General features: G+C 34.4%; 1 protein-coding gene across 3 annotated transcripts in view; it reads left to right on the top strand.

Annotated features, from left to right (window-relative positions):
• LOC121408945 (oxysterol-binding protein 1-like) overlaps positions 1-18385 on the top strand; it is an 82927-nt gene extending 64542 nt beyond the window's left edge. For all 3 annotated transcript variants that reach the window (XM_041600680.1, XM_041600681.1, XM_041600682.1), the window contains 9 exons: positions 4960-5086; positions 5556-5667; positions 6507-6656; positions 9888-10133; positions 10681-10902; positions 11460-11555; positions 11890-12065; positions 12650-12870; positions 13573-18385. In XM_041600680.1, the coding sequence (XP_041456614.1) occupies positions 4960-5086; positions 5556-5667; positions 6507-6656; positions 9888-10133; positions 10681-10902; positions 11460-11555; positions 11890-12065; positions 12650-12870; positions 13573-13715 (1493 nt within the window). In that variant the 3' untranslated portion in view covers positions 13716-18385. The remainder of the gene's footprint in view (positions 1-4959; positions 5087-5555; positions 5668-6506; positions 6657-9887; positions 10134-10680; positions 10903-11459; positions 11556-11889; positions 12066-12649; positions 12871-13572) is intronic.
• The last annotated feature ends 3760 nt before the right edge of the window (positions 18386-22145 follow it).

Below are 22145 nucleotides of genomic sequence, written 5' to 3'. Positions count from 1 at the left end.
TCCTAAAATAATCAGATTGATGAGCAGTTTTTTAATCAGTACTAGGAAATGCACTCTTCCAACAACAAAGGGAGAAAAACAAAGCTGCAAATCAGTGCTTTTGGGGGAATTATTCTTGAATTCAAGATCCCTTAACTAATTACAAAATTTACAATAATATTTTGTTGTTTTGAATCCATCTTGTCTCCTTTTTCTCATCCTATTAAAATATGACATAAAAGCCCTGCAATACAACTTATGGCTGTAGGCTATATCTGACCTCTGTTTACTTTCCATGACAGCCGCTAGTTAGCAGACCTCACGCTTCCTCATTAAGTACACGCTGACGTACAAGCACAATTTAATTTCGCTACCTAATCAACGTACGGTCCTCTCGCGTGGCTAGGCGAGTGCCCAGGCATCATTTCTTTTGTATGATTCTCTGTGTTCTTGTCAAAGAGCTGAGGTGCAGTGGTCTAGTTCATTGATTGAATCAGTCTTATTGATTGAACACATCTATTCTATCTTGCTTGACCATCATGATTAACACCGCTGTATTCTCTTTGAACATATTTGTCATGCGTGATACAGAAAAATATCATCAGTTTAGTGTAATCATACAATTGTCTTTCTTCTTCGAATAATCATACACAAAATATTGTTAAAAATCGCAATTATAGATTTTACTGTTTAAAATTTCTTATGAATGAAGATGTTTTTTGTTGCCTGCAAGAAAGTTGTTAAACCATCTTACAATGCTCTTATGATTTTTTTGCAGGCAAGACTACCATTTTCATGTAAATTTATACAAAAATGTTAGAGTTGAATACGGAAATTGTGTTTTTAAGAATTTCTGGGATATATGCTTCTCCAGCGATATCAACTTACTTTGGTAATATAGAAATTACTACATGTAGATATGTTAATAAGAATGACATCTTCATTTGAGTTAAAGAAGTTTTGTATCATCCTGCTGATGTATTACCATTTGAATCAAACAGGAAATAATTGTTTATACTGTATCTTTTTGTTCGATGGATACTTGGACTTGTTTTGTGCATTCTTTTCATAGAAAAGAAATTTGATATTATTATGCTATGTCTTCCTAAACAAAATATAGAAAACAAGATGGAATGACGAATTGTATTTTTTAAAATATTAGATATTGAACAATGCAAAATTGCACGGAGGACCATTTTTTATTTCAAATCAAGAAAGCTGTTCATCATTCTGTGCAAACAATCATTGGCAGTTCTATAAAACCTACCTGGCAAGTCTTCATGCAATTTTTTTTTTCTAGAGCACGCTTTATGTACAAAAGATTACTGAAGGAAGAAAAATGTGCATTAAAGCATTCACTCAGTGTTATCTTACAGTATCAAATGAATATTGGCGTTCATGATGAGTCATAGAGTTGCAGCATTGAAATGATTTTACAGTCATCTCAGATTCGTGCGGAGTGCAGGCTTTTTGTTGAATAGAGAATGGAACTCTATTCCTTTTTAAAAATTTTGTTTTAGTATGAATTATCATCCCATTGCTTTATGTGATACAACAGTGATACAATCCTTCATTTATCTTTTTTAGAATTTTATTTGTTTTAATTTATTGCTGTTACATCTATCTCCTTTTTCTGTTTATTTTCTCCCCATTCCTTGTCACTCTTTCTCACTTTCCTTTTCTTACCTACCCTTATTATATCCCTGCCTTTCCTCCATCATTGTATGCCTATCCCTCTCTCACTCTACACTCTACACTCCTCTCTCTTTCCCATTCCTTCATCCCCTCTCTCACCGTCCTCTTACCTACCTTTATTATAACATCTCTGCCTTTCTTCCCTCCATCCTTTCATACCTCCCTCCATGCCTATCCCTCTCTCACTTTACAATCCTTCCCACCCCTTCATCCCCTCACTCTTTCTCACCATCCTTCTCTTACCTACCTTTATTATAACATCCCTGCCTTTCTTCCCTCCATCCTTTCATACCTCCCTCCATGCCTATCCCTCTCTCACTCTACAATCCTCCCTCCTACCCTTCCCTTCACCCCCTCACTCTTTCTCACCATCCTCCTTTCTTTCAGTTCCTTCTCCCTCATTTCCTCCTTCTCTTCACTCCACCTCCCTCTCCATTCCCTCGCTCTCTACCCTCTATTACCTCTCATGCTTTGATCAGCTTGTCTCTTTTCTCTTGATCCCTCTCTACTTTTGATCCCTTCTCTGATCCCATTCCCCTCCCCTTTCACTTATTTCTCCCCTCTCCCATTCCCCCTCCAAAGATACAAATTCACTCTCCATATTTTTAGCTTGAGAGTGGATTATATTGAATGTGATATCATTATCAGTATTTGTGCCCCCAGTGTGGTTATTTTGAGATTTGAAAGTTGTACCACACATTTCTTGACTGATCACAGCGATAGCCCATCATAATAAAGAAACACAAAAATGCTACAGAGTAGGAAATCTAAAACCAAAAAGACTACAAATTGGATTATAGTGGGATTTTAATAAGTTACTAAATTTTATTTTGATTTATTTAATAATATTGAGAAATATATAAATTTGTAAAAAATTAAGATACATGGAGTTTATCGCTTTCATGGAATTACATGGACAAAAGAATGTCATCGAAAGTCTGTGTGAAAAAAATCAGTACTTTGATTTTAATAGCACCATCATATGCACCATTTCTGGAGGTAAATTTTTTTAAATAGTATATTCAATATTGTTCTATTGCACAATTTTGGAATTAATTCAATTACATTTTTCTATAAAACCAGAATTGATTTTATATGAATTGTTAATTTGAAGTCTTTATTTAGAGACTACATGAAAAACTAGATCATCATGAAACACTTGAAAATCACTACATGTAGATCATGAGAAAAACACAACAAGGTGATTATGAGACAGAAGGATGTTATATGGTGCTTATCACATCATTAAATTGTGTAATTTTTCTCTTCAAACTGCTTCAGAATTTTGATTGAGTAATGTATTAAATCTGCCCACATAATTACTAAACCCATGCATGACTAGCGATATGTTAAATTCACATTTTCCCATTTTCTTCAGAAATAAAATATGTAGATTGAGTAAAGATACATTATCTGTTTGGTAACTGATATATTCCCAATTTCATGGCTTAAAGGTAAATTTTTATGTTACAAAAACTCCCCCAATTAGAAGGGGAAATATATTTTTTTCATTCAACTTCAAGCACTAGCTCAAAACTAAAATTAATTATCGGGATTTGTGAACTATGCTTCTGTAAGACTTGAGTATTTAATTCTCTTTCCTCGTTCACTATGTCTTATCTTAAAATTTTGTTTCTGATTTATCTTGTATTATTTTTGTCAATGTGTTTTGTACATGATATAAGTGGGAACTTAGAATATGAAAAAATAAGTACTTTGAAACTATTTATTTATATTGGAATTAAATTTTAAATTGGCTTTAAATCAGTAATATAGGCAGACTATGTAGTACCCTGATTGTCATACTATGTACAATTTGTGCCATTTTTTTTAGGAAGAGGAGGTGAACCCAGTTATGATTTGCTGAGTCTAAATGTTACTTCTCAAAGGCCCATATTTTGAAGTCTGTTTAACTGAGACCATGGTCTAACTCTTTGCTAAAATTCAAAAAGTCAAAATTTTTAATATGTTGTATGTTTCTTATGTTTACTGTGCTCTTTCCTGATTCATCGATGTTGAAGACAATCATCTATTTATACTTTCTAGATAATTATGAATGATTTGAGAGCCAAATGAGCTGATGTATGATATCTCTACTGTTAGTGATTTATGTAACAATTGGCTATCCATACTTAAACCACAACTTTAAACCCGAGTTTAAGTTAAATACGACTTCAGAATATGGGCCATTGTGTTTATAGGTTCAGTTATTTGGATAATATTTCTACAGGTATCATTTTTTTAAAATTATTTATGGGCATGATTTTTGTGTATTAGCTTTTAATGGTGGCTTTGATTATATATATTCTGCATGGTCATGGGGAAAAAATATGTTTTTGTACTTTCCGTGTAGGAAGCAAGGGCAGTCCAACTATTTCCTGTCATATTTTGCTCGTCGAGAATATTTTTAACCTCTATAGCACAAGCATCCTGCCTTCATCACATGATTGGAAAAAGATTAAGTGGCTTTTGCGTTGACTTGATCGACAAAGGAAACTAAACTTGAGAGCCATTTCCACTTGTATGCAAGTTTCAGTTGGGAGAGTGTAGAAAAATCGTCTTAGGAAGTAGGCGGCTGGCAGAATGTATTGTGCAATGTGTATACAACGGTTGAGATTTTGATTGTTCATACGTGTCAGTATATTGGATTATTTCTTTTGTTTCTCTTGCCATTTTTCATTTAAGGAAATGAGAATATCACCTCTACTGCTTCAGTTTTATCTTTGACTATTTGCTGATCTGCCTATTTGTGACCGTCTTATGCAGGCCTGTCTTATGTTAGGATTTATTTACATTTAGGAATAAAGAATTATGAGGAATATATATGCTCCTTTAATACTGGATTGTATATTGGTGATACTGTGAACATTTTGCTGGACAGCTTCCAATTTTGTAACAATGAATCATATTCTGAATGTTTGTTTCTAAGCTTTAATATTCATCACATATTTTATGGAATTCGTTTCCTGTATTTTTCTTTCATGACTATTTCCAATGACAGATTGTAATTATTTTTTGTTATCAAATTATGATCATGTACTTTATGTAAGTATGTAAGTGCTTGGTGCATCTTAACTTTGTTTCCAAACAGCAAGTTATTAAATTCTAATAACTTTTCTATAAAGTTCTATAAAATTTTACTGTTAATTTAGTGTATCAAATCAGGAGATAAAGACATCATTGATAATAATGATGATGATGATGAAGAGTATTCATAAAGCCTCTTAATGTGCAAGTTTTCACTACAGAATGATAAATAATATCTCAATTCATTTTATCTTATAGTTAACTCTGACGAAAGCAAGGATGATCATAGCGATGATGACGAGAATGAATTCTTTGATGCCATAGAGCAGTTTCAGTTCACAACCTCTGTTCAGCTGCCAAGAGACAATTCTAATATACATCATAGGTAAACATTATTTCAACAAGATGGGGAAACATTATCAACGAAACCTGTTAAAAAGATGCCCTGATGCCACGGTGATTTTAACTAATGCAGAAAAAACTAGAGAACCATCTCAATGAAATTTCCTTGAAAATCCATCAATGGATAACAGAGTTATGAATTATTAAAATGTTAAGTCTTTGACGTCACTTGTGATTTGTTTTCCAATGTGCTGCGTATATAAATTCCATGAATTGCTTTTTTTTACATTTGGGGTATTGAAATGGATAGACTTTTCCATTGAAGGATTATAGAATATTATGTCTGATTACCATAGTGACCCTCACCTATTTAAAATGTCCTTATTTAGATCAAGCTCCCTAATACCAACTACAGTCCCACATATTCTAAATCACATCATGTATGACTGAATCTATGATATTGACTACAGTCCCATTTGTTCATAATTGTGTCATATTTGAATCAATTTCAGGAGAACACCCAGCGAGGGGAGTGTGGCAAGCACTGAAGCCAGCAGTGGAGAAGAGATGCAGCCGGGGGTTGAGGCAGTCGTCCAGATTAACAAGTTGGATGAGGGAAACAATGTGAGTAATAATCGATTAAATATAATGTACGAAAATGGTTTTTTTTTACAGAGTGGAGAAAATGCATCATTAGTCATAAACACCACCAACACAGATCTATTTAGAACAGTAATGTCACATGTGGATGCCCTATGAGACCAAAATTGTGTCCCCTGGGTACGCGGTTCCGAAATTATGCAACATTTCATAAGTGCATGCAGACCCAAAATTACTCAAAAACGTGAATTTGTGTACAAATCCAATGCAAATAGTGTTTTTAGCCAAAATTCATAAATGTAATCATTATTTTTCCTTTTACTGCTTTAAATCAATTAATTTTATCTTTTTTGTGGTCAAATGAAGTCCTTGAAAATTTCCATTGAAAAAACAATAAAAAAAAGTCGAAAAACAAAGAAATACATTTAGAAATTTAGAAAACAATAGAATACATAAGAAAATAAATGTGATGTTGAAATTTTTAAAAAATAAATTTGATCAGATGCCTATCTAGAGTATGTGAAACAAAAATTAGCATTTCAGGGGCAATATTTTATTTATTAAAGCAAACTTATGATTTTACGCATAAATTAGCATAATTAATGAGAAATTAGATTTTTTGCTGAATTTGATGTTCTAGTTTTGTAGATGCCATGGGTAATGCGTGTGCCAATTTTCGTCGCGATCGCGCGATCGACGGCGGAGATCATAAGGGGGGGGCTGAATCAGCCCCACCCCCCAGTCTTCGTAGGCGTCAAAATAGCACAGTCTATTTAGGGTAAAGCACCCTTATATTGAGCTGGAAGTAGAGTGATCATGCCAATGTGAAGTGTAGAGTGATGTAAGTTTTGTTTCTTTGACAGCTACCACACCGGTTGAAGACACAGCCCAAAGTAGGACCAATGGTGAAACAGAGGCGTAAGAAGATCCCTGAGAAACCTAACCAGAGTCTGAGTCTCTGGAGTATCATCAAGAACTGTATCGGCAAGGAACTATCCAGGATACCCATGCCGGTAAGGATCAGATTGAGGATGACGATGATGAAGATGATGATGATGATGATGGTGATGGTGATGGTGATGATGATGATGATGATGATCGTGATGATGGTGATGATGATGATGATGATGATGATGATAATGGTGGTGATGATGGTGATGATGATGATGATGATGATGATGATGATGAAAGTCTTGATAGTGGTAATGATGTGGACATTGATTATGATGACTTGATAATCATGAATGAAGGCAGATGTGAACTGGAAAAGATGCTATGACAATAATATTGCTTCTTAAAATCTGTATGAATGAAACAGGCAATGATGATCAAAGTTAAAAAGTATGGGGGGGGGGAAGAAATAGAATACATACATGTGAACTGTAGCCTACATCTTTCTCTCTTTCATACTCTAACTTTTGTACAGAGACTTGTTAATTGAATTCAAGGATTGTGCACACATTTTGATACACGTGAAACAAGGGTATTAATGTACAATCGGGATTTAAGGTGTCCCCAAAGTCTTGAATAATCTAAGAATTCCTAATGATCTGAACTTGCCCTACATCTTGCCACCCACTCTCCTGTACGTTCCGCCTTGTGCTTGCATTCCACCAAACCTATCTGCATTTTCAGGTCACTTCTCCCAGTAGGCCAGTTCCCATTATTCCCTACTATCTATAATTCACAGTAAATATTTAAATAGCACACTATTTCGCTGTTCGAGTTGTTATACCCCAAACACAAGGGCAGATTAGGGCTTGTCTGCTGTGCAAATCCTTATGGGTTATAGGTCTGAATATGCAGCCTATGATGCCTTGTGCAGTGAAGGCCCTTTCACAGGTTATGTATATGCTAGTCTTTACATGGAGACACTCGTTGATCAAAGTTCAATCAGGGTCTGTGCCTGCAGACTAGATTGAGGCCAGAGTACATCATCCTACTCAAGAGTTGATAAAAGATGACCTTTTACTTTTTCCTTACTTCTCCCAATTCAAGGAGTTATTAGCCATGTTACATATTCTTTCTAATTACGTTTTTATATGACTTCAGAAGTAGGCCTATAGTTTTTCCCAATTTGTCAGATTCAATCTAGTAGGTCAGTGTTGGTGAGTGCTGCAGAAGAGTTGAGACTTCATTGTGTTCTGATACTTACAGTTAGTGGGCATATCATGATTTTGACTTGTAACTGCTATGGGTGTGCTATTGATATTTTGAGCACCAACTTGTTAACTATAAACCATTTCAGGCTAGTGGGAATGAATATTTGGCAGGCTTAATGCATGGCAACCCAACTCTTGCGGTACATGGTACCGTGGTGTAACTTGAAGAAGACAAATCTGAAGGAGTACTTGGCTTTCAAAGAAGCCGTTTTACAATGCCAACCCTCACTCTGATTTATGCAACACTTCAAATCTCTCATGCAAGGCTGTGCATTCAGTCAGCTTGGTGTAGCTTTGTAATGGACCTGTGTCTCAGCGATTAGTTAAAATAAAGGACTAACACATTCTAAAAAATCTATTCTGTGATATAAGATAGTTCATACCAGTATATATATATTTTAGGGCTCAGTCATTTCATAGGTTCATCGCAAAACTCAGTATAATGTACTCAGTCTCCCCTGGGGTGGAGAATGCGTTGTCATGGGACATGCTAGTACCGGATAATCTTGGCAATCACTTTGAAAATTGTAAATGTAATTTGAACTCTATAAAATAGTACATTTTAGATGTAATTATGTGTTCTTTTCTTGAATACATCAAATCAAAAAACGTCAGAGAAAATATTAGAATCTGCAGATTGTAAGCTTTCATGACGCAGAAGCACAGGAAATCAACCCCAAATGACAGTCAATTGGTTAGTGGTCATCTACCGTCCTATGGTTTGTATGGATTACAAGAGCTTTAGAGAAAGGAAGTCGTAAGTAATTTCAAGGAGCCTTTAGGGATCGATCCTGCATATTCAATGAATGATACTTGAAATTCAGCAGTAGAGAGGGGCTAAAGATCCGCTGCAGCATGGTCAAACTTGTGGATTCCTGTAGACACACCTGAGGGTTTCAAAAATACTTAGATTGGCTTAAATCGCTCTTGTAACTATGACAGACCAGGCCAATGCTGTGACTGGTTGCTTGAATTGGCTACCAGACAATTTATGTAAATTTATCTGAAGACATTAGTTATGTTATACCTATGGTTGTGATAGGGTGATAAGAGTGATTAATGGCATAGATGGCTTGCCATATTTATGTTCAGTTTTCTTTCAGTCATCGTGAGACACCCTTCTTTGCTCCCATCATACAGTAGTTATGTTTGATCCAATCAATCTCAGCTACGATAAGCTATTGGTCATTGATGTTAATTCTTCATCTAGAAGTTGTATGTATTTTTATTTAATTGTAAATAAAATGGAGCATAATGATGGTTCAATACAATGATGTATGTGATATGATGAATATTAGTCATATTTATAAATAATTTTGAATAGACATGTGAATTGTAGATCTGGCATGGTTGAATTTTTCCATAGTTGAGATTGATGGGGTCAATCACAATTCTATGCAAGACACAACCCTGATATTCCCTTTTCCATGCATCTTTTTTTTTTAAAGCACCCCAATTGTTTTTGGTACCATGCATTGTAAAGGAATGATGCTTTAGGTTTGTTACATAAATGGACACAAGAGAAAAGGATATTTATTCTCAGCAGTGGAACTTGTGAATTTGACTTGCCATATCCTTAATTAGCCTATCTTGGAAGTTAAACCACAAAGTTTTGACATCAAACAAATAATTTTAGGGAAATATTTGAAAAAAACAGAAATACAAAAATTTCATAGCAAAGTTCTATATAAGTAAAAACAATGCATAGCACACACGACTGATCTGACATTTTACAGCATAGATCTGAAAAGGTTCAGACAAAATAGGGTTGAAGAGGTTAGGGCTTGTTCAAACATGGTTCAAGGGATTTGAAACAAAATGCTGGCCTGTCTGCAAAATAAAATGGACCAATCAAATTGTTAGTGCAAGTTATGCTGTCATGATTTTGTGTACGCAACATTTGGCATTGTCATTTCACCCAAGAGTTGAGGTCATGTGCATTCATTAACATAAACATAAGTTGCAGGTTTTAGATTTACTAGAATAGGCAGAACCTTTGAGGTATGAATAAATCCTACACTTTCTCCTTATTATATTGAGTAAAATCATAACTAATTTACCAATGTCTTTTCTCTAATTTAGGTCAACTTTAACGAGCCGCTTTCCATGCTCCAGCGGCTGACAGAGGATGTGTTTTACAGCGACCTCCTCAACATGGCTGCCCAGTGTGATGACACCTGCGAGGAGATGGCTTACGTGGCAGCATTCATCACATCAGCTTATGCTGAAACGTCAGTTCGTACGACCAAGCCATTCAATCCCCTCCTTGGAGAGACATTCGAGTGCGATAGGATGGATGACTTAGGGTGGAGAGCAATAAGTGAACAGGTTAGATTAGAAGAGATACAAACTTTCAATTTGATACAACAGTTAATGAAGATGTTTCTTCAGAAATGCCAGTCACATGGCGGTACTGACTCTTGACCAAAGTAATACCGATGACATTTTTTTGGTTGGTTTAGAGTAAGTTTTGTTGATGTGACCCCTCCAGCCTCCTTGGAACAAGTTGGGAGAACTTGACCCCATATTTATCGAAATCATTGCTTTGACTTCTTTGTCTATTGCTGCTTACGCAAGAAGTATATTTTCATTCTTGTTTGTCCATCTTCCAAAATAAATAGGTACCTATAATGTGAAGCTTTATTAGATATTTAGATTATTTATTTAGTTGCTTGTACCACTTACATTAGAGAGTCATATGTGCTTTATAAATGTAATGGAAATATGTCTGGTACATACAGATGATTATAAGAATTCAGTGAACATTATGAAATGATTACTACTGATAAAAAAGGTAAGTTGAAGATGCCTTTTTGTATTTTTTGCCTTCACAATGTTTAATTTGATTGAAACTTGCTCACTCCTATAATTTTAGGTGAGTCACCATCCGCCTGCAGCAGCCTTCCATGTAGAGAGCAAAGACTGGACGCTGTGGATGGAGACCACCATCAGCAGCAAGTTCCGTGGAAAGTACCTCCAGATCTTCCCTCAGGGCACCGCCCATATCTCCTTCAAGAAGTCTGGTAGTCACTACACATATACCAGAGTTACAGTCACCGTCCATAACATCATTGTAGGAAAACTATGGGTTGACCAGGTAAGAATTCTTTTACTAGGATATCCATAGATTTATCATAGCCATGGTTACAGAAATTCATGGTTCTTGTAGGCAGAAGGTTGATAATGAGGTTGATAGTGGTGCTGTTGGTGGTGGTGATTGAATGTGATTGTGATGATTGTGATGGTGGTGATGGTGGTGGTGGTGATGGTGATGATGATGATGATGATGATGATGATGATGATGATGATGATGATGAAGATAGTGGTAATGATGGTGGTGATGGTGATGGTGATGGTGATGGTGGTGGTGTTGGTGGTGGTGATGGTGATGATGATGATGATGATGATGATGATGACATGTTGATGATATTGAATATGATGATTACAATGATGGGGATGTATATGTTCATTATGATAGTGATGACGATGTTTGTTATGATGGTTATGATGATGATGATGGCGATTAAGACTATGATCTGGTAGTGGTAGTAATCATGATGGTATCCTAAAGTTATTAAAAGCAGAATACTAAAAAAAAAACACATGTTGCTATGAAGATACTCTGTAGTGACCTGCCATATTCTTTTCTTGCAGTCTGGTGAATGCGAGCTTCTTAATCATACAACCAAAGATGTCTGTCGACTAAACTTCAAACCCACCAGCTACTTTTCTAGAGATGTCCCAAGGAAGGTAAGCTTGTTTGTCACTACTTCTCTTCAAATAGAACTGTTGTATAGGTGGTGTCTGTTTCACCAATATTACGATATTACGAAAGTTATGTTGGATCACTGCAACATCTAAAGTCCCAATTGTTTTCTTTAGGAGTCCTCTTATATGGTCTATGTGGCAATTAATCAGATGCTACATCTGCACATGGGTTGATTTGTGACCAAGTCAAACCAAAGTCTGACTGAATGGGACTTGCTATCTTGTGTCCGACTGTTTCTATGGTACTCTCAGATAATGGCAACTTGTTGGTGCTGACACTGCTCAAGAACGGTTTTATTTTCCTCTCCTTGTTCAGGTAACTGGTGTAATCATGGATGCCAACAATACAGCCAAATATGTGTTATCAGGGACATGGGATAAGAAGATGGAATGTGCAGAGGTGCAGAACATCACGATAGAGAAATCAGGTCGGGGCAAACCGGTCTATAACTGTGGGGCAACCAAAGTACTCTGGCAGAGGAACCCTCCTATGTAAGTCTTTGCTGGGTCTGAAAATGAATCATCTAATTCTGTATGAAACAGATTCTATTTCAATTGTTCAGTTCATTTGTTCATTTATTTTATAAATTCATAAACATTTACTTTATATACATTTTCCTAAACATTCAACAGTTATGTAACCTATTCTCCATATATGTAGATATATATAACAAATCCTGCTTTTTTAACAGATAATAAAATGGGTTCATTAATTCCTGTGTTAAACCTTGAGAATCCATCTTTATTGTTCAAGTTCATTTGTTTTATGTACTCTTACTTATCCTTAACAAGTCAACATTCAACAATGACTCAATCAATTCACCACAAATTTATTAAATGCCTTTGGTTTTGTCAGTGGGTGATAAAATGAATCCATGAATTTCTTGTGTCCAGCCAAGAGAGTCCATTTCCTGTTCACATTATGTTTATCTGTAAACACTCCCACTGAGCAAATTTTCCCAAAGAACAAACCTCCCAGCTTCATCAGTAGGTTGTCCAATGAAACAATCTTAATTATGTGTTGAACCTTGACAGTCAATGTTGTTGAGTTTGTTACTAACACTCCTTCTACACAGGCCAAACTGTGAGCAGATGTACAACTTCAACGAGCTGGCTGTGACCATGAATGAGCCCGATGATGATGTGGCGCCCACGGACAGCCGGAACAGGCCCGACCAGCGTCTGATGGAGGATGGTTATTGGGATGAGGCCAACCAGGAGAAACTCAGGCTAGAGGACAAGCAAAGGACAAAGAGAAAAAAGAGGGAAGCGGAAGCAGCACTTGCTGCTGAAGCAGGTACAGTTCAACCTTATCACTTCTTGAACCCTCCAACCTTTTTATCAAAACATTTGTAGGTCTGACTATATGTATAACCTCTGCAATGATAAACATTTGATACAGGTTAACCCCTTCACTTCTTGTAACCTGGCAACATGGTCTTCAGACTATTGCAGGTTTGATTTCCTGGACATCCTGTATAGATTAACTTGAATTGATTAAATACAATTCAATCCTCTCTCCTCTTGAGATTAAGAATTAAATTATATGCCAATTCAGCTCAGTATTTAACCTACTGTCCTGATACTTAAAAAAAATTAATTTTTAGAATTCTTGTCTGTATAATAAGCCCCAAACAGATGTAAGATATTTGCATCAACAAAGAAATCACACAATTTTGTTTTGAACTGTAGAAAATACCCTAGTTTTGTTTTATGTGGATAAATTAGGTGTTTCACAAATATGTCAGTGTGACCCAAGATCACACTTAAATTCCTTGTCCCTTGTTGTGTATAACACATCATGACATTGGTAAGATCATGCTGCCACATAGTTATCAAAGAGATTTTGCTCATTGGCACTTATTCATAGCTATCCATCACACTCTGCCCCAGACACTAAATCAAGGTAAGTTTATCACTGAATTTCTGCCCTAATTCACACAAGTATCATTGTGGGAATGTCATTTTCATTCTTTTTTCAATTTTGTTGCATATCCAGGTAAACCATATGAAGGCTACCGACCAGTGTGGTTTGAACGACGGATGGACCAGATCACAAAATCCATGGCATATACATATAAAGGAGACTACTGGAGCAGCAAAGAAAAGCAAGAATGGAACGTTTGCCCAGATATATTTTGATGTGAACTCTGTCAGCCTCTCCTTTTGATTTTTCTTCCTCGTTCGCATAAAACTGATTAGTTGATTATCAGCTGCTGAGAACGACGTGATCCTCCATTTTTAACGGAGTGGTGATGACTTCCTGAGCAGGTTTAACAGCGGATGCTGCATGCCAGAGGACCTGTGCAAGGGGAAATATGAATTCCTTTTGTTCGACGTCATCTTGGAATGCTGGTCTTTAAATGGGCAATTAACGAAACTTGTGAAATGATAATGAGCTTCGTATTTTGAATTAGAGGAATGGTAGAGTGATGCTATAACTGGACCACAATGGCTTCAGATGGTTTTACTAAAAATGAGTTGGATTTTAAAGGATTATTGAGAAATGAAGATATATCTATGTGCATTTGGAGATTTTTTTCTCAGAGATATACTATGTGGAATTATGTGATTATGACTTGGATGTCAAATAGAAGCAGCTTTGGATAATGTGAATGACTCCTATGGAGGGAAAGGATGTATATGACGAAAAACTTTCCGAAGGATGATCTCAAAATGAGTGACGATCGTTCCAATTATATCCTTCCTTTGATGTGAGAGATTAACTTAGTTTAATCTGAAATAAAGATTATATATGGATCATGTTTGTTTGTTTTTTGTCTGTATTACATTGAGTGCATATTGGGTTGCCATTTAGGCACACTCTTGCAAAGCTCAGTGAGTGTATAGGAAGAAGAAATATCTAATGACACCAAATCAGTTTTTTTTTATATGAAGTAAATTCCCTGAATAATTTATGGCTTAGCCATGCACAGGGAATTTTAGAAGTTTATAGATATTTGTAACATTGCATTATGTTGGAAATGATATTGTCCCGATTCTTTCAATATTTGAAGAATACCGTTATGTTGTTAGATCCCCATTACCCCAAGTTAAGTATTCATATTGAATTCTGCCCGATTGTAGTATATGAATCTATTTCTATTTACCATTGCGATTCCATTTTATAAGTACGCTGTGTGAGGCAAATTGTAGTATCCATATTTCACAATTTATTCTGCTGTATACCTTATGGATGTGATATGCTAAATTTTATTGAAGCAGTATTTCATTTTCAAGAGATGTATATGTGTGGATTTGCTTATTATTTGCTTTAAAACGGCAATATTCAAGGTAGACATCAGAAACCAAATATTATTGATATGTTTATATTTTCTATGGAAAAATTAATTTGAAGTAGAGAGAGAGAGGGAGACAGACATAGAGACAAAGAAAAGGGAGTGGAGAGGGGGGATATTAATTGACACAGTAAGTGAATGTGACTCAAGTTTAGCACTGACATACTCACTAATTGTGTGAGAACTGTCAAAGGAAAGCTGCATGCACTAGTTGTTCTTTTGTATCTCTCTCACCCTATTTCTCTTTCTCTCTTTCTCTCCTTGTGTTTTTCATCTCTTCTTTTACCATCCTGTCCATCTTTTTGTATGTGTTTCACTCTCACTATATATATCTATCTTTCCTTCTCCATCGTATCCTCCTCCCCCTCTCTCTATATCTTCACTCTTCTTTTATCTGTTGTAAAGTGATATATTCTGTGAGTGATCTAAGCAAAATGTGCTTTTCATTAAGCATTTGAATTATTTTCTTCATATTGTGCTATTACATGCCTAATACTACTCAAATTCTATATACTTTGCGTTGTGCCATCATCCATAGCATATTTGTGCTTCACATATTTTCTTTCTTTCTTATTTCTTCAATCTCTTTCCCCTTTTATTTCTCAAATCATATAATGACAGTTTTATCAGAGGGTGAAATTCTGAAATTTCATTTCCACAAAATTCATATATTTATGTAACTCTAACAAAGAATAAGATTAAATAGTTATATGAATGTGCAATTTGTATTTGTAATGAAATATGGAAGTTGCATAAATGGAATACAATGTGGATAGAAAATGAATTATGATAAAGGTAGAATTAACTATAAAACATTTCGAGAGTTTGCTAAGAACGTTATAAATTCCATCATACTCTAGCACAAAAATAATCAGTAATGGAGTGTTGAAAGTATGTAACACTGTAAATTCATTTATTTGGAATATAACTTTTGCTACCATTTAACACAATGTTAAATCTCCTTTAGGCCTTTTTCCACTAATCATACTAAATAAAGGATGATTTCATCAAAATATTGTCCAGAATATTAACACAATCTCTTCTAAATTCTCAGCCAGCTTTGTACATTTTTTTTATTTCAGCAATACACATTATTAGATGTATATCAGTTTGTTTTGTTATATATCCTCTTCTTGTGGAATGCCTCCATTTTATTGCTAAGTTTCAATAAAGCATATTCTGACACTTCAATGTTTTGTTGAAGATTATATCATAGCCACTGTGCTAAAGGAAATCCTTACTGGACTGTCAGAAGTTCTTCCTACATGTGTTTGTATACTTTCATGTACATGGTTACTGAAATGTGATTTTAAACACTAATCATTAACTTTACAACATTTGAATCACAAAGATAACAATTTTATTTGAAATGACTTTAGTTTGCTTCTGAACGATTGACAAATCGTTGTCCATAGTTTCTTTCATGCATTCTATTGGTAATGGCTACATTTAAAGATGCAGACCTTGCAGCTGTCCACATAGTATGATTTCAAAGGTGTTGGTGTTTGGTGTTAATGTTTAGCAAGTGAATAAGGCTACTGAGCTGAGCTCATACACCAAATTCAAGTTTAGGAAATGATGGTATGGTGATATATATTCACGGCTCACCTCTGAGTAATGGCATTCACAATACTGGCATCATTTTCAAGTTTGGTGTTAATTTTGTCCAACACCAGCTTTGACACCAATATATTGCCTATTTCATGTTTCATGGCTCCCATACTAAGTGGCATTTCTTCTAGTTTATTTACTGTGTGTGATTTCCTTGATAACCTCAGGATTTGTCTTATAATTCTATTACTTAAATTTTTAGTTGTTAAAACAGTAAACGAAGAGGGGAAGTTCATCCTGACAAAAGTTTATTTAAAATGGAAGTGGAAAACATAACTCATCATCGAGTGATTCAATACACAAATTCTCAACGGGATAAATTTAACCAAAGTAACAGAAGTATTGCTCTTTATTATAAATCAGTTCTATATGGCAATGGTGTATGAATGTACCCTAGGTCCCACAACACAAAGGTTAATTTTTTGCTTGATTTTCATGTTTGATTGTACATTGGAAAGTATGGGTTGAAGTTTCTGAGGTAGTGATTAATCAAAGTTAAACACAAATCGACCACTGATGTGTTGTCCTATTTTATCTCTTTTATTTCATTTTTTTTTTCTTTCTGTATTCCATTGAAAGAGACATTTTTTTCATGGTGAACTTTCCCTCATAGGGTAGAAAATCAAAATGTTAACCTCTGATAAAGGAGAGAAATTAGCACAGTTATAAATATGAGCTACCTGAAGTAACTAGTAAGTACGTGTGGAGCGACGTTACATTATATCTGTTATAAGTTACTGAAATAATGGCATTGATTGGCTGAGAGCAATTTTATCAAAAAGAAATGTATTAACCTGGGCTATTGATAACAAATGATATGATGGAGTGCGGCTGGATGTTATTCAATTCATTGCTGTCTGTCATCAAAATTAAAAGTATTTTACCAAGTTTTTGACTCGGGTTAGATATTTGTCCAAACAAGGCCTGAATATTTTACCTCTCGGTTCAATACACACATTGAAAAACAAGAAATTAAATCGGATCTCTTAATTGGCAAGTAAATGTTTTTTTTTTTTTGTATGAAGTGAACATGATCTGGTTTATATATGATATGACATGTCAGTTGTGCATTATTTTGCATCAAATTATGGTTTGCGATTTAAGCGGTATTTTGGTAATTGATTTGGGGAAATTTCTGAGCCAAGAAAAATGACATTTATTATACTTTGAGTAATAAATTGAATACCACTCCATGTTCAATGAGAATACATATTGGTGAGCAAAGTTACACATTCATGATCTTGAATAGTAGAATTTGAGTGAAGTTGGTTAGCAAGATGCAGTCAAAGACAAGTTTCAAACATTGATTTGGTGCATCCACTTCAATGCTTTTCAGCAAAGGATATGTATACTTTACATGTATATATGCTTCCATTTAAATAAGCTTGAGTGCTGCAGGCCAAAACACCATATCACTGCACATAAAATGTACATGTATGCATAGTTTAATTTGGAAAGAAGAACATTTGTCCTATATTATGGTGTATATCCTAATTTTCGATGTGAAATTCATCATTTTTCCAATTTTCATAAAGAAGTACTGTCAAAGTTCCATTTTGTATATTTTAATAAATTTGACACTGATTTTATTTTTTACTATTCATGTACAAGACTCAAAATGAGTCAAGTGGTTGCTTGGTTTTTGGCATGATAGATTTGGAATTTAAATCTAAAGTAATCCCGATTTACCCTTCCTATTATGAAAAATGTTAGGATTAGGAAAATACGAACCGCCCCCATAGGTTAATTATTGAAGAAAATTTGGAGTTTCTTCATTTATTTACATGATATAGTGTGTTTTTATGAAGAATATATTCCTACCATGTTGATGTAATGTATAAAAAGAAGAGAATAACAGATGAATGTACATGTATTAAATAATTAAAAATATTAATATAAAAAGCTGAGAAATGAGCTGTCTTACTAGTTTTGTTTTGGTTTGTAATATGTGAAGCATCATCAGGGCCCTGTATCACAAGCTTAGCAATAGATTATATCATTGTTATGACTGATTGCATTGATCAGTATGTGCAATCAGTCATGAAATCTGAACATATAATCAATCACAAGGCTTTGTGATAAAGGGTTCAGAACAAGCTCCCAATGAAAATCTTGTTCTCTCTACTTTCATACTGTCTCCTCTCACTCTACTCTTCTATTCATTGTCCTTTCTATCTTTACCCTTCTCAGACCATCTACCCTCCCTCTCTCCTGCACACACCCCTCTCCGATCTCAATTTTTTTCTTCCAAATCTTGTTCACCCTTTTCCTTTCTTCCATCCCTTCCATATATTGGTCATATTAGTTATCAAGTTTACAGGGGTGGGGGGCAGTATTTGCCTTTTCAAACAAGTACGAAATAAAGAATCGAAGCTCTATGGGGTTTCTGTTATATCTGGTACCAACAACGGGTATCGTGTCCTTTTTCATTAACATGGATCTAGAATACCCATTGCAATTTTCAATAAGGTCTAATGCAAATCAGTGTTTCTCTGAAACATGATCTGAGTGGAAGTGTAAACACATCAAGTGTTTCTATGTTTTACCTGCACTCTTTTGAGCCCATATTATAAGTTTTGCATGACCAGTAATTGCATCAAATTACTTTTTTGATCTGCAGTTACCATATGTTCATTCTCCCTTTGAAAATTGAGCCGAAACATGCTCTAGACCCTCTCATTCTTGATGAATTCGCTCATTAATCACAACAATCAAACATAGCACTAGATTTCCCCATTTAGCTCATATCCTTTCATAATTTATTAATATACTGCTTTACATAGAAATATGATTTTTAAAATTCACCCACACAAGACATATATGGCTTTTTGCTTAAATACCAACAAATTCAAAATTGTTAGTCAATACAATCAAACTTACGTAAAATATATCTCTGACTTTATACTCATAATCTACTTCAAAATATATTCCTTGATAAGTAACCCATATAACAAAATCAAAATTAAAATACAAATAATAACATTACTCACAATCCACCATCACATTTCATTTAATTTATGCTATACAAATAAAAAATAATTGACTGAGAAATAAACTGAGAATTCTATCTACAGTATTTCACAAGTCATGGTGCAGCAACGATGCATTCCAAAATACACAACTGCTTATTTCATGAATATTCATTTGTAGCAATAAAAGTAAAATATGAATTTAGACTTCCATGATTAGTCCTTCAGATGTAAACACATAATTGTGGCAAGATTCTTCTCTTAAATTTTGCAGTTAAAATTTCAAATCAAGAAGAACAGTCTACATTATATATCTTTGTGAGAAAATATTTTTTTGCCCAACAAAATTAGGAATGTGTGTTAAAAGGTAATGGAATTTTCTCCAAGCATTTAAGGCACCTTATCAAAAATTGGTGCCACATACGTAAGCAAGATTACTGCTACAAAACCGTTAATCATTTTTCGGAGCAGATTTTGTAATCATGCGACAAAAATGGGTCTCAAGGCTGTGAAACTTACTTCACATTCCATTGACCTTGTACACAAATGATACTGAGCTTTGCCAGTGCATGTGAAGGAGCTATTTTCTTTCAAATATGACTCAGAATATGCATACAGGTAAGTCATAATTATAACATCAAATCAGATGTATCCTGTTTGGGTTGGATGTTCAGCTTTTGATTTTCATCTAAAAAAAAAAGGAAGTTGGTTCAAACTTTAATCATCGATGTAACCTTCTTATAAGACAGGCCAATATCACCAGGTTCTTTAACATAAAGCTTCACTGCTTAATGACAAGGTTGATTTTCAAAATATATTTCAATTACTTTAATCATTATGTGCATCTAATTACACAATCTGAATGACCAATTGCTGAGATTTGTGTTACTCATACATGACAATGTTTAACTGCAAGCATTTTTTTACACATATACCACAAATACAACTAAAAGGCACTACTCACTTCTATATATCCAGCTTTTTCTGTCCTTCATACTTTTTAAATGAATTTCTGCTCATGATTACTATTCAGTTAACCACAAATAATACCTTATTCAAGTAGGAATTACATCAGATGAAGCAATAAAGTTTGAAATCTGAAGTGGCTACCCTGGACAAATATAATGTTATTATTATAAATACCTGGAAGAAATTCTTCCTACCATTTGGAGCGTTAGATTTCATATAAACGAATCTTCTAGTATTGGTATATCAGCCATACTGTGAAATCTAAAGCTCTTTAATTATACACAGAATTTGGGACCTGGTGGAAATTTAAACTTATATCATTCACTCATCCAATAATAATTAGAATCAATCCCCCCTCCCCTTATTGATATGAAATAGAAATTGTTAGTTTGTGTCCATTGTGCATTTCAAAGACGAGATTAATATTATATTCACATATAATATGATAGTAATAATACATGTACATTTATATCATATTATTATATCTATTATGATTATCACCTATACAGGCATTTAATTCACACTATACTGCCACTGAACTTCTTAGTTCTCTATGACCTAGACAAATTGAATACATGATCAGAAGTTATTTCAAAACATTCTTAATAAATATCCTGAGAAATTCACTTTAATACTGACATCAAGCAAAATTTGTCTTAAAAGGATTTTGGCTAATGTCAAAAGAGTTTCACCTGATTTGAAAATGTTATCTTTAATTTACTCAACACTGCCATTATTTAAGGGCAGACATCTTTTATCTTGATATTCCTATACTTCAAAGACATGCTATACTGTTCCCTATACAGTATAACTAATAGGTTTTCATGAGCAAGACTTCAGCTTTGTAAGAAACACTTTTGCAGGAGTGCTAGTTAAACTCAGGTAAAACAGACATTAACCTGTTGATGACAAGCAGAATTGGTTTTGAAATGTAATACATTATAATCTTTATGCAATGGGGCCATGACCATCAATTATTATATCCAACATAGATTAAATCCTCTACCGTGATTGGTTGAAATAGCATCATGTGACCAAATGTATTCTAACTATGATGTAGCATGATCTCACATCTTGATATATTTTTCGCTGACCAATATTCTGATGTCGTTATTTAAGAAAACTGGATATTAGTCGGTGCAGGCACCAATCTGCATTCCGCTGATGGCTTAAGAAAGGTATGTAATTCAATGCAAGTAACCAGACTCTGCAAGCTCAGCGCATAGATGTTAGTTCTAATTTATTATTAGTAGGATACAAGACAAATATATCTGGTGTTTCCTTCAAAAGCATAGTGGGAATTATTAATCCTCGGTTGGACTGGCAATATATAACTATTTTTTTCTTCGGGCTTCAACCCTCGAATAAGACCAACTTTGGATAAATGATTTCCACTATACTTTCTCAAAGCCTGATATATTTGTATACTTTGTCCATGCTTCATTGCATAAAGCAAATTTTCAGGTTGCATGCAAAGAATCCCTCTAAGTACAAAAATAAACAATACATCATTCTTGATCTATCCACCAAAAAAACATATACGAATGATTAAAATTATCTTTTTATAAGATCTCATCATGGCATAGATCGACCAGAGAAAACATATCATTTGGTAATTTCATGATGGTTCTTTAATTTGAAGTAAATTACTTTTCTGGAAATATGTATCTCTGAGTTTCTGAATACAACATAAAACAAAAAACCCTGGTATCTTTTTATTAAAA

This window comes from Lytechinus variegatus, chromosome 2 (assembly GCF_018143015.1).
Source record: "Lytechinus variegatus isolate NC3 chromosome 2, Lvar_3.0, whole genome shotgun sequence".
Taxonomy (NCBI): Eukaryota; Metazoa; Echinodermata; class Echinoidea; order Temnopleuroida; family Toxopneustidae; genus Lytechinus; species Lytechinus variegatus.
The sequence above is the reverse complement of the archived record's forward strand: the minus strand, read 5'-3'. Positions and strand labels throughout refer to the sequence as shown.